This window comes from Pectinophora gossypiella, chromosome 22, assembly GCF_024362695.1.
Source record: "Pectinophora gossypiella chromosome 22, ilPecGoss1.1, whole genome shotgun sequence".
NCBI classification, from domain to species: Eukaryota; Metazoa; Arthropoda; class Insecta; order Lepidoptera; family Gelechiidae; genus Pectinophora; species Pectinophora gossypiella.
Genome location: NC_065425.1, coordinates 8,589,081 through 8,602,931, shown reverse-complemented (window position 1 = coordinate 8,602,931; position 13,851 = coordinate 8,589,081). Strand labels below are relative to the sequence as shown.

The 13,851-nt window shown below is 38.4% G+C and overlaps 1 protein-coding gene across 1 annotated transcript in view; it reads left to right on the top strand.

The window, feature by feature from the left end:
• Positions 1–1,724: 1,724 nt before the first annotated feature.
• The window catches only part of LOC126377087 (lysyl oxidase homolog 2), a 32,195-nt gene continuing 20,068 nt past the window's right edge, over positions 1,725–13,851 (top strand). The window contains exons 1-5 of the mRNA XM_050024743.1: positions 1,725–2,270; positions 3,908–4,048; positions 4,554–4,807; positions 8,478–8,579; positions 10,585–10,714. Of these exons, the coding sequence (XP_049880700.1) occupies positions 2,078–2,270; positions 3,908–4,048; positions 4,554–4,807; positions 8,478–8,579; positions 10,585–10,714 (820 nt within the window). The 5' untranslated portion in view covers positions 1,725–2,077. The remainder of the gene's footprint in view (positions 2,271–3,907; positions 4,049–4,553; positions 4,808–8,477; positions 8,580–10,584; positions 10,715–13,851) is intronic.

The following is a 13,851-nucleotide window of genomic DNA, read 5'->3' as shown; positions in this document are numbered from 1 at the left end:
GGATTATTGCTGAGTATAAAATTTTGGGAGGGATTTTTTGTGCCTAAAATTGACGTGTGTTCTATAAGATTTACGCCTGTCAATTGCCCGTCCCGGCTGATTAGAAAATGACAGGTATAACTTAAAATTAGATGGTGTGTACAGTCATGAGCAATATTATGTACCCACTTTAGAACCCTGTCGCACTGTCATATTTGACATTTAATGAGACTGACGGTTTAATTTGTCAAAAAAGTTAATGTAACATGGATTCAAAGTGTATACATATTAGTACTCGTGACCGTACCGGAATCAGCGTCATTGACTCCACTAACAAAGCCTCTACCTCGAGTGTTGCGGTAGGGGAGCCGGAGTTTGATCTCCTGAAACGGCGTCTGTGAACACCGGCCTTTAAACGGTAGCTTTTAAGTTACCTATTTGGTGTTGGAAATTTCCTCGAGTGCGAAAATTAACTCAAGGTTTGTTTGCGTTTGCGAAGGGGTTTCTTCTATGGAAGCGTCTATTTGTTGCTTAAACCGTCAGCTTTGTTTCATGTTTGTTGTTTATCATAGGTGAGAATTAACCTGATTTTGCGCTGGTGACGTAAAATAGTATTAAGGCGCCTTTATATTTTTACACGACTGCGGTGAAGCAAAACGGCCTCCATGGTCCAGTGGTTGAGCGTTGGGCTCACGATCTGGAGGTCCCGGGTTCGAATCCCGGTGGGGACATGTCATAAAAATCACTTTGTGATCCCTAGTTTGATTAGAACATTGCAGGCTGATCACCTGATTGTCCAGAAGTAAGATGATCCGTGCTTCGGAAGGCACGTGAAGCCGTGCTTATGTGTTTGTAAGCTACGTACACTCAAAGAGTAACAGGTCAATCAGCCTAAGAATCATATTGCGGTGGAGAACGCATCGTATTTCTTTATGTGCGTATTACCGAAGACACGATTAGACCAGGTCACAGTTATGTCCAAAAACTGGATTCGTATACTTACTACCTATTCCTTTACTACCGTACCTGCTTGAGAGCTTTGAAATCAATGTTTAAATTCGCCTCTAGTTAAGAATGGCTTGTTAAGCGTTATAACCACTGAACTAGCAAGATATTTGTAAGCAATGGTGAAATTTTGAATTAATTATAAAATTCATATTTTGGTGGGTGTTTGTGGTCTGTTACAGAAAAGACAAATAACAAGTAATCAGAAGGTCTTAAGTGCAACCGGCATGTCAATTTATTACTTTGCAAGAAGGTGATTTGACATTTGCACCTGATAGAATGTGTGTATAACTTCTAAACCACTTATTAGAATTTAACAAATGGGGTGTCACAAGAAGCGTCTTGATTATCCGATGGTTATAGCCAGTTATAGGTTGTTTGACGTCACACTAAACGCACGAGATAGCTATATGCCTAGATTGTATGCCTTGCGTATGAATTCATAGGACATAGCTTTGTATGACCACGGTTATCTCCTAAACACCACTCTTTAGAAGAATTTCGGAGAAATATTTTCCTGTTTCATAGTTTTTAGAGCGCGATTTCTCCGTAGTATGGTTTTAGTTTCTAAACTTAATTTTTTTAAAGATCCCGAGCATGCCTTTATGTATGTATTTGTGGTACGATATTATGATGTCGTCGCCTTAAAAAATGAAATCATGTTGATATGGCGGACTCGTCACCATTACATCTTGACATTGAACTAGCATTATGATTACAGACAATTATACCGCGTCCAGCATCAGTTGTCTTCTAGCCTTCATTTAGCGATACAAGAACACGGAAAGATTTTTAAAAGGCATTTGATTGATGAAAGATATAGCAAAAATCCGCTTATAAGAAAAATATCAAAGATTGAAAAACTTTTTCTGTATAAAATTTTACATTATTATTTATTCGTACAAAAATTATACAAATAAAAACTGTTTTTAGAAATGTAAAGGCGTGAGTAAAAACTTACCTCAAGGATGCATTTTAGGTCCTAAATTAATAAAGTGATATCTTGTGTGTGCTCAAATTAAAAAAGAAGGTACTTACTGAATTAAAATAAACAATAAGTATTGGGATACCTACTGTGAAATGGTTTAAAACAATGGAAATAATAAAACTAATAGTGAAGTTTTTACTTGGGATAGTTTTAGTAATAAGGACTGTAGAAGTAGAAAGTAAAGATTTAGATGAAAATGAAAGAGCGGCTAGAGCACTGTTTATACAAAATTTGTTGAATAGGCAGAAGCACCTTGAAGGCAGAATAAGACTCATAGGTGGCCCCAATAAATTTGAAGGTAAGTATTGTAAATACATTAATTAAAAGCCCCGATCCCTGCAGACACCTCCTAATTTAATTTTAAGTTATACCCGTCATTTTCTTATTCACCTAAAAGGAAAAGAACGCATGATTTACAACTTTTAATTTTAAAATTAAAGAATAACCCTGACCCAATCAAAGAAATAAATGGGCATCTCGCTCGTATGCAATCCAATTGACGTGTGCTGTCAACTTAATTCTGTTGGGTTACTGACTAATATAAAATTTTGTTAATTTTTATTTCTTTTTTAATTTCTGCCTAAAATTGACGTGACTCCATAAATTTTATGCTTGTTGATTACTCGTCCCTTTCCTTTTCGGCGGATAAGAAAATGACAGGTGTAAATAAAAATAAACTTAGATGGTATGTACCGGAATCAGCACAAATAATAAGATAACTGAAACAAATAATAATATAATTGATTTATGAGGCATAATTGAAACATTTGAATGAATCAAAGGAAGGCATTTGTTCAGCAGTAGGAATAAAGATAAGAGAGGATATCATAATAATAAGTTACCTAACTTATAAATAAACTTTATTATTAAGTTTTTAAAATCATAAACTTAAGATACATTTTCAGTTTCTTTCTTTTTACTCAGAAATATCTATATTTACTAATCTGTTACTAATACTAGGTTAAGCTTTTTGTTAGAAACAAAATATGGACTAGTTTCCGACATAAATATTTTGAATTTGAATTTAAACGATTGTACGTTGCTTTTATTTAATCATTTTCAAACAACGCATTCTCTTCGCAAGTCAAAACGACTTAAGCTTATTTGACGTACGAAGTTCAACTAAGTTGGATTACGTAAACCACCTCCGCAAGGCTTTGAGGGTAACTGGAACTTGAAGTAAGTAAGGTAAGTTGTATTTGTCATTCGCCTGTAAATAGAAAGTTCCAGAATTTGAACTGAATTGGCGAAACGTTTCGATAATTAACATAAATACTATGATGTTTCTATCGTGTAGGTTGTGAGGTGAATTACCAAACTCATCAACCTTGGTGTCAGGGTTATTATTATTATTGAGCCGCCGAACCTGACATGGCTCATGTAACGATTACTCACATACATCAGTAGGTAACTAGGACCAACGGCGTGCCTTTCAAAGCACGGATCATTTTACTTTCGGACAATCAGGTGATCATCCTGTAATGTCCTAACCGAAATAGGGATTACAAAGTGATTTTACTATTATATTTCCACCGGGATTAGAAAGGAAATGTTAAAAAGATCGTATTTTATGTTGTGTTTTAAGAACCCGACGATAAAAAATACCTCCTTGTCGTGACTCAAAGGTAAAAGTACCAATTACTGGACATTCTACAATTCAGTCGCCCGCTTTGAGCACCAGTCTTAAGTAACGACTCACTAAGGCGAACAATACGTAGCTTTACTTAAATTCATTTAATTATTTATTACTTAGTAAAGTTTTCTTTGGGATTACTTTGCTGACCGTCTGTCCGTATATAGCTCATAATGTAGTTAGTAACAATTTTTCTTCCGCCTACGGAATAATCATGTTCGATAAAGTATGAAATAAGAAAATATGTACCTACCTACATTTCTCTGAAATTCTTCCGAAGTTTCCTGAAAATAATTTTCCAGGAAACGTGTACATTTACCACGCGGGGCGGTGGGGCGCCATATGTGACGACTCATGGGACGATGCGGCTGCGCAGGTCGTCTGCAGGTACTTCAACAAGACTGGATCTGCTACTCGTGGAGGCCAGTATGGTGAAGCTCATAGTAAGTACTTACTCATACAAGACAAAGTCAAATTTGTGTATTCAATTTAATTAGCCGAATTTTAAAAAAATAATAATAAAACGCTTTATTGCACACAAATTTACAAGACATGATGATGATGACGATCTCCGGCCGATTTCGGCCATGGCGACCACTTCGACTCCTAGTCGGTACGACGCTGATGCGCCCAACGATGGCTTATGTAGCCTATCATCATCAGCCCATTAACATCCCCACTGCTGGGGCACGGGCCTTCCCTATAGATGGATAGGGAGATCGGGTCTTAAACCATCACGCGGGCCCAGTGCGGATTGATGGTTATTAATGACTGCTAATGCAGCCGGGACCAACAGCTTAACGTGCCTTCCGAAGCACGGAGGAGCTCGAGATGAAAACTATGAATGTAGGAAAAGAATGCTATTGCCTAATAACTAAGAGCGATGTCTTCCAGGCAACCTTCGGCAGAGGATATAATACACTTGTACAAATATTTTGTCCTTTTCAGGAAAATTCTGGATGGACGATGTAGTATGCGAGGGTGATGAGACGTCAGTGTCCAAATGCATATTCTCTGGTTGGGGATCATCTGACTGTGAACCCACTGAAGCTGCAGGAGTAAGGTGTAAAGATAGCCTGACGAGCAAACCTGAGAACATTGTGAAGAAGAAATCCAAAAAGAAACTTCATGAAGTATTGGATGTCAATACTGCTAGTTTGAGGCTTAGTGGTGGAAGAAGCAGTAGTGAAGGAAGAGTTGAGGTAAGTTTTGTATCCTAAATATCCTAATGCTACTATAACGACATTATTATGTCATCATCATCAGCCCATTAACGTCCCCACTGCTGGGGCACGGGCCTTCCCTATGGATGGATAGGGAGATCGGGCCTTAAACCATCACGCGGGCCCAGTGCGGATTGATGGTTATTAACGACTACTAATGCAGCCGGGACCAACGGCTTAACGTGCCTTCCGAAGCACGGAGGAGCTCGAGATGAAAACCTTTTTTTTTGTGGTCACCCATCCTATGACCGGCCTTTGCGAAAGTTGCTTTACTTCAACAATCGCAGACCGAGCGCGTTAACCGCTGCGCCACCGAGCTCCTCGGCTATTATTATGTCAATGGTACTCAAAACTTAACCGATGAGCGTACTTGAAGAAGGAAAAAGAAAGAAGAAAAAATAAAAAGTTTCAAGATAAAGAAGATTTTGAAGAGAATGTGAAACAAAAGCGATTTTTCAAAATCATGGTGAGTGGAATTCTGTTATCTTTACCTACTCCAGCAGCGTATAGGCGTCATGATGTATGCATAATAATATCTAGAAGGAAGGAAAGACAAGAAAGGGTTATAATTAAATTTAAATGAAAATGAAAGTGTTGTGTGTGTTGTGGCATAACCCGGACACTTCATATAAAAAAGTTCGTTTCACACAGACACTACACATTGACGTTATCTTACACGCGCATCTGTGTTTGTGACGTCTGATGCCATCACGATTGGAGACTAAAGTAAGACCGAGGGAGGGTGAGGTGAATCTAGCTCAGCCGCTGGTGGGGAGCGGAGAGTTGCTGTTCTATACGTAATATTCCTTATTCTATAGTTTCACTACAACTATGGTGTGGTAGAAGAGTGTTGCTGTTAGAAGTCTGTATAATTATTTGCCTCCGCGCTCTAGTGGTTAGAGCGTTAGGCTCACGATCTGGAGGTCCGGGTTCGATTCCCGATGGGGACATTGTCGAAATCACTTTGTGAGACTGTCCTTTGTTTGGTAAGGACTTTTCAGGCTTGAATCACCTGATTGTTCGAAAAAGTAAGATGATTCCGTGCTTCGGAGGGCACGTTAAGCCGTTGGTCCCGGCTATTAGCCTTAAAAACACCTCCACCAACCCGCAGTGTAGCAGCGTGGTGGACTATGTCCATACCCACTCCGCTTGAATGAAGGGAGGCCTGTGCCTAGCAGTGGGACGTATATAGGCAGTTTATGTTTTTTTTTTTTTTTTTTTTTTTTTTTCTTTTATTAAATAAAAATAACAACCTTAATCTAATACAATTTACTGTCCACCAAAATGGAGGGCCATTTGAACGTGGACTAGCCATCATCACTGGCGTGACGTACAAAGAAGTATTATTATCCAAGATCAACAATTAGTTGAGTGTAGGTACGCAGCGTGAGCACATCTCGTCACACACACACACACCGATATAACTTACAATAACCTATTATGCGTTATACAATTCAAACTTGCAAACGGGTATCTGCAACATCGCATACCTAATATAACTCTAGAAGAAAACAGTTCAAGTCAGTTTGAGTACACAACTCGACTGATGAGCAAAACTTATACCTCATGTTTTATGTTTTTCATATAAAACTCTTTTATTTTAGTTTTAACGGAGCTATTTTTTTTCAGATTCTTTAAATGCAGTGGTAAACAGTTCCAAATCTTCGATATAATGTATTTACTAGTACGTTGTCCGTAAAAATTAAGGTAACGAGGTACCCTTAATTTGTCCATATCGACAGATCTGGTCCATTTCTTTTGTACAATCCTTTCCTTTATGTCTTCATTAAAATAGTGTTCTAACAAAATGATGTAATTAATTTTTTTATGGATTGGAAGTACATTACAAAAAGTAAAAATTTTCTCTTCATCTTGTTTCAGTTGCTCTTTAGTTTTATACGGTATAATAGCTTTTAATAACCTTAGTTGTAGCTGATATATATCATTAATATAAGTGAAGAATGTCCTACCATAACAGTTTAACCCGTAACTTATTATTGAATCAGCTAATGCATTATATAACATCAAAAGAGTACTATATGGTAACCTATATTTAAGGATTTTGAACTTAGCCAACACAGCTCTAAGCTTTCTACAGACTGCATCGATGTGAGGCTTCCAACAAAATCTTTTGTCAATAATTAAACCCAAATACGTGTAACAATCCACCACTTCCAAGGGCTGACATCTACAATCTTTATATTCATTGTGTAGGCATTCATGGCCGTGAACGATAACATCAACAGTACGATCAATGTCCATATGACTAGAGCAAATTTTCATAATCTTGGTTTTTTGGTGATTCATGACTAGGCCCATATCGTGCGACCATTTGCTCAATAAATTTAGACTGTTTTGCATTATGTCTTCTGCTATTTTAACATCCTTATGAGCTGAAATCACGCATGTGTCATCGGCAAACTGATATACTGAACTATCTTTTACCACATTGATCATACTGTTAACGTACACCAAGTATTCCGTCGGCCCTAAAATTGAGCCCTGGGCTGTCCCGATTTCAGTTTTAATTTTGCTACTATATGTGTTACCAACTTTAACTGACGTATACCGGTTTTCGTGATAGCTTCTGAACCATTGCAATAAAGGACCACGTATACCACAGTTATCCAACTCAGAGAATAGTTTATTTGAATTAAGAGTGTCAAATGCTTTACTGAAGTCAATAAAGGTAACTAAAACTTGTTTTTTATCATTAAGGTATCCATTAATTTCGTCAGTAAATTTAGATAAGAGAAGGGATGTGCTTTTACATTTTTGGAATCCATATTGTTGTTTATTGATAATATCCTCTCTTTGGAAAAAAGTATTAATTTTGTTAGAAATATATCTCTCCACTATTTTATCAAGAGAAGGTAATATGTTAATTGGACGGTAATTTCCATAATCAGTGTGAGGTCCTTTTTTGTAAATTGGTCTTATTATTCCATGTTTTAATGAATCCGGATAAATACCAGTTTTTAAGCTTTGCGCAATAAGATGTGTGATTATTTTAGCTATTTTGTCCTTGATACTTTTGATATCTTTTACTCTAATTAAATCAACACCAGGAGCTTTTTTACTATTTGTGCCATTAATGATTTTAACGATTGATTCTACATCAGGAGGTTTTAAAAGTAATGATTTGTTAGTAAAATGTATATGATCAACATTATGGAGGAGAGGACGGTTACACGTAATCAGTATAGACATAACCCCCTTTTGAAACTCACTGGCAAAATTATTACTGATAGTATCTTCAGATATTTTGTCGCCAAAAGCTTTCTTTATAGACTCGTCTATACTAGCTTCAACTTTGCCACAAATATTGTATTATAATTATTTGCTGATTTCTTCAAGCTTCTCTTGAATACCTTACATCGTAGCGTCTCTGGTTCAAATCCGCGCTTGGGCTCTGAACCACTGACCTCGACTTTACGAGTTTGACTTCATGTTTGGATCACTTGACTGATATCACGTGGTTTCCAAGATTTGGAAGGTTTGTGCCCGGTTAATGGCAATGCTCGCCCCTTATTGGCTCTTCTGCATAGCTGGCGAGGAGTAGGTACTATACACCTCCAAGAATACCGAATGCCTACAATAATACAGGCGAGATTCCATGTTTAATTTCTTCTACTTCTTTTTCTTTCAGATCTACCACAACGGTACATGGGGTAGCATCTGCGCCGACGGCTGGACTCTCTACGAAGCGTCCACGGTCTGTCGCCACCTGGCCCTCGGGTTTGCTGAACAGGTCACTGACATTCTTTAAACAAATAGACTCGGAGTTTTTTTAAAAAAATCGTCCGAATCGTATTTACTACCTATACGCATATATATATATATATATATATATAATTTATACTATACAGGGTGTTAGTGACATCGTAACGAAAAAAAAAATGGTACGCCTATTTGATTGTACTAAAAACGATGGTGGGTGTTTTTCTTGTCGCAAATGTTTAATTAAGATTTTGAATTTTTACTGTGCCGCAATGTAAGTCGAACAACGCGGCACACAGACGCTAAACCTACGCGCGGCTACGTTACGCGTGCGTGATACCTACGATGTTGATATCTAGGTAGGAGTTTTCATTCTCTTGTATTTAGATGCTTAGTGGTTCAACGTTTAAAAATGTTGAGTTTGTTGAAGTAGAACACCTACTGCCACGATTTTTCACGCACGGTACCTACCTACCAGTTATTAAAACGTTCCTAACTTATTAACAATAAAAACCCTACTCTTGCCTTACCTTAATTGTTATTCCTTCGGATGAAGTACCTAGGTAGGTACCCTAGAACATGTCACGTCACGTAGGTATGCAACATCGCGTTTCCTCCGCGGTAGGTAGGTATCACACGCACTCACAAACACAACACCTTGCTCTTTAATAAACATCAACAATCTTCCATACTTTTGCACACAGTAAATGGTCTATGATCTATCATCATAGTCGACACTACTCATTTACAGAATAAAACAAACACAAAACACTCACAAACACGAAAAAAATATCCTCGAAAAACATCACGCGATTCGGGTCAAGCTTAGTATTCGACTGAGCGAAAGTGCGCGGCGGCGTTGGCGCAAAGCATCAAAGGCGCCGACGACGCGCCAGCCGCGGCCGAGTCGAGCCGACGACTAGAGAGAGAGAGAAGTATGTTTATGGTGCAAGTGACAGAGAAAGAAATAGTATCTGTTCGTAATGCCTACTTTATTGGCGCGCGTTGCCCTTGACCCGTGCGCCGGCTATTCACCTGTGCTGTGCATAGCTGAAGTTGTAGGTAGTTATTATTTAAGGATGACATTGATAAAATTTAATAATAAAAAAAAAAATATTTGTTTATTTTAAATGTGGGTTCTATGCAGCTTAAAACACAATATGGGACTGAAAATAAATTGTTGAACTTGAAAATTGTCTAAACTATCGAAAGTAGTGATAGTACATTTAGATCGATACTAGCGATAGTACCGATAGGTCTTGCTTTGTAACAATAATGGGTATTGATTTAAAAGATCTATCGATAGGTACCTACTATTGTTTTTTTTTAACTAGGTATCGATAGAATATCGATAGGCAACACCCTGGCGGAGTGTCCGCCCAATTCTAGACGCGATCTCGCTCGATTTTTGTGTAGCGAGGTTTTGCGTAGGTACTTACATACTAAGTTGGTGGATGGTTGACGTAGTAGGTAACTAATTACCTAATCTGTGGTGGTTGTGTTATTGGTTGTTAGTTATTCTAATGACAACAAAGAATAAAATAAATTTATAATTTACGATAGACAGAGAAATAAATAGGATCGGTTAGTGCCTACTTTGTAGGCCGCGTCGCCGCCGCGCCGCCGCCGGCGTGCGGAGCGGGGCGTGCGGAGTGGGGCGTACGGAGTGGAGCGCGCGGCGCGCGGTGCGTGTGGCCGTTGACCCGTTCGAGCAGCTGATTGTCTCCATTACATTGAAAATTTTCGATAATTTGTCATTATTGTTTTTTTTATTGAAATTTGGGTTCTATGCAGCTAAAAACACAATATGGAATTGAAAATAATTAAAAAAAAAAACTCAAAATTTCATGAATTTTGCGACGGAAAATTCCACTAGATATTAACTCAGAATCATGGTCTGAATCATCCCTCTCAGTATTCGTTACGATGTCACTAACACCCTGTATACTATACTACTACTAAGTTCATGCCCTCAATAACAATTAGAGTCGTGAGTTTATGGGAAGAGAGTCGAATTATTTTTGTTATGTTAACAGGCTCTTCATACTGATTACTTCGGAGCCTCAATCCTGACCCTCAGCGGGGTCCAGTGCGATGGCAATGAGAACAACTTGTTCATGTGCCGCCATCAGCAAATCGGTGACGTCACGTGCCCTGGTGATGCTGGTAAGTACTTTATATATAAAAAAAAACAAGACTACGGAAAAATCACGCTCTAAAAAGTATGAAACAAGAATATATTCTCTTCTCATCATCTCCCTAGCATTGTCCCGTTTTTCACAGGGTCCGCTTACTTTACCTAAAGATTTGACAGGTCCAGTTTTTTACAGAAGCCTGTTTGACTGCCTGTCTGACCTTCCAACCTGCGAAGGGAAAACCAGCCCAATACAAGTTAGGTCACATACCTCCGAAAATGTAAGAGAATATTCTCTTCTCATTATCCCATTTTTCACAGGGTCCGCTTATCTGACCTGAAGATTTGACAGGTCCGGTTTTTACAGATGCGGCTGCCTGTCTGACCTTCCAACCTGCGAAGGGAAAACCAGCCTAATACAGATTAGGTCACATACCTCCTAAAATGCAAACCGTGTCCGAATGCCAATCTGTCCTAAGAGTTCGCTTACCACGGCATTTGTTAAATTCTGACAAGTGGTTTAGAAGTTAGGTGGTTACAGGTGTACATACATACGTAGCGGTCAAACACATAACCTCTCCTGTTTTAAGCAGTCGGGTAAAAAAGAAATATATCACGTGAATTCCAGAACTCTTGCGCGGTCGCTCTCTATTCAATGAGACTTATAGCTGGCGAGGAGTAGTCGTATAATACTGTCTATAAGACACCTCTACCTACCCCTTCGTGGACACAGGCGTGATGCTATGTTGTTGTTTTGTAAATCTAAAAAAAAGAATCAATGCCATACCTTCGGATGCCATATACGGGTAGGTAGGCACATATACACAAGACAAAAATCACACAATAAGTATAAAAATTACCTAGGTAGGTCGTTTTTTAACCGTGGTACTACTGGTAGTAGGTACACCGAATACTAAAAAGTTTTTTTTTATATGAGCATATGAGCTATAAAAATAAGAATATACATATTCTACTAAATGTCAGTAGTACCACGGCTAGAATTTTCTTTCCGTAGTACGGTCACGAGCATTAATACGAGTATGTATACACATTGGTACCATGTCACATTATCTTTTTTGACAAATTGAACTGTAAGTCTCACTAAATGTCAAATATGTTAGTGCGACAGAGTCCTAAAGTGGGTACATTATATTGCTCATGACTGTACTACCAAGCACCGCAGTAGTACCAGGGGTAGAAAACTGTTTTTACGGCTAATAGCCGGGACCAACGGCTTAACGTGCCCTCCGAAGCACAGAATCATCTTACTTTTTCGGTCAATCAGGTGATTCAAGCCTGAAAAGTCCAAAGGACAGTCTCACAAAGTAATTTCGACAATGTCCCCATCGGGTATCGAACCCGGACCTCCAGATCGTGAGCCTAACGCTCTAACCACTAGACCACAGAGGCTGTTTCACACTGGCATAGCTGCCAGTATTCACATTAAACGTTACAGCATCATAACTTTGAGTTGATTATATATATTATATGTATGAACCATAATATTCCGTGAAAGTCATAAATCCCTTGAATATCAAAGCATTTAATATCACAATAAGGGACCTAGATTATCCTTAAGGTAGTCAGAGTATTATAAAGGTAGCTTGGGTCACCTATTGTGAACGTACCCTAATCGTGACCTCAGTATAAATAATTCATAACGGATGTTAACTCTATTTTAGAGTTGATATATTGCTGTTAAAGTTCTCTACACACATAATCGGTATCGCGAACGTTTCGCGCCGGGAAGCTCTGTGAGACACGGAGACACGGGAAGACGCGGACATAACAAAATCGTACAACGACATCGACACTCGATAATAACCCGGACACCAAGGTTGCTGTTGTTGGTAATCCACCTCATAACCCACAGGATAGAAGATTGCGGAATGCGGAATTTTATCTCAGGACGTCCACCACCACCTTATGATCATTTCGACTAACATCCGTCTTGCTTTTTTGTAATTGTTTTAGTGGAAATTTCATATGATGTTGTTGTCTTTTTTTGTGGGTGGCGTCCATTCATTATAAACTATTTCTATTCTATTCTATCGAATGTTGTTATTCGGAAGCCGCAACACTGGAGCAGCGCTGGTGCCAGAATGCACGAAAAATACATATTACAAATAAAGTTCATGGCTGCAGTTCTAATTTAAATGCGCCGTTCGCCGTAATACAATACAGTACCTACACCGCGCAAACGACTTGTGCAAACGCTAATTTGCTCAAACAAAACAAAACAAAACCGAACCTGAGTTGTGTCTTGTGAACTGTTTCCACAGGCAGTACGTTTATGTAAGCTTTTAGGTCCCTAACTTTGTGCTGGAAAGTCTGCTAATTACCCAGGTAGAATTACTCTTCTCATTGAACCGTCTTCACTATCACAAGGCTCGTTAGATCGAAATTTCTTACTGTAATAAGGCTAACAGGGCAAATAATTAAAACACATAATAACGGGTTCTTACCGCCTTTAAAGCAGGAATATGTGACTCCCGATATTTCGACACTGTTGCAAGTGCCATGATCACGGGATTACTGATGAGATTGGAGTGGAGTAGGTAGATCCATAATTTTCTACGGGCAGACATATCTGTCTACCCTCTTTCTTTGCCGCTTGTTTATGTATTTGATGTCGGAATATGTCCCTTGTTAAGACCCCTTCTTACCACTACTTAACCAAAGATTTACTTATCATAGTCTTAAGCAAGTACTAACAACAAATGGATCTTGTTAAAATGTAGACTTTGTCACATACTTATCTGTTAATTAGTGTTTGTATGAAAAAAAAACCTTATATGCAGGGTGTTAGTGACATCGTAACGAAAACTTTGAGGGGTGATTCAGACTATGATTCTAAGTTAATACCAAGTCGAATTTTCCATCGCGGAAGTTTATATTTGAAAATAATTTAGAAAAACTAAAAAACCAATCGTGAAATTTGCGACGAAAATTCCACTTGGTATAAACTCAGAATCATTGTCTCAATCATCCCCCTCAGTATTTGTTACGATGTCACTAACACCTTGTATTATACCACTTTGGTTATCAAATAAGTAAGCATACTACTAAATATTCTCGGCAAGAAAAACAGCTTCGGTAAAGCAATCATTGCTTCAACAAAAAAAGCTACATTGCTTCGTTTTATCGTCGTTACAAAAGAACGGTGGGA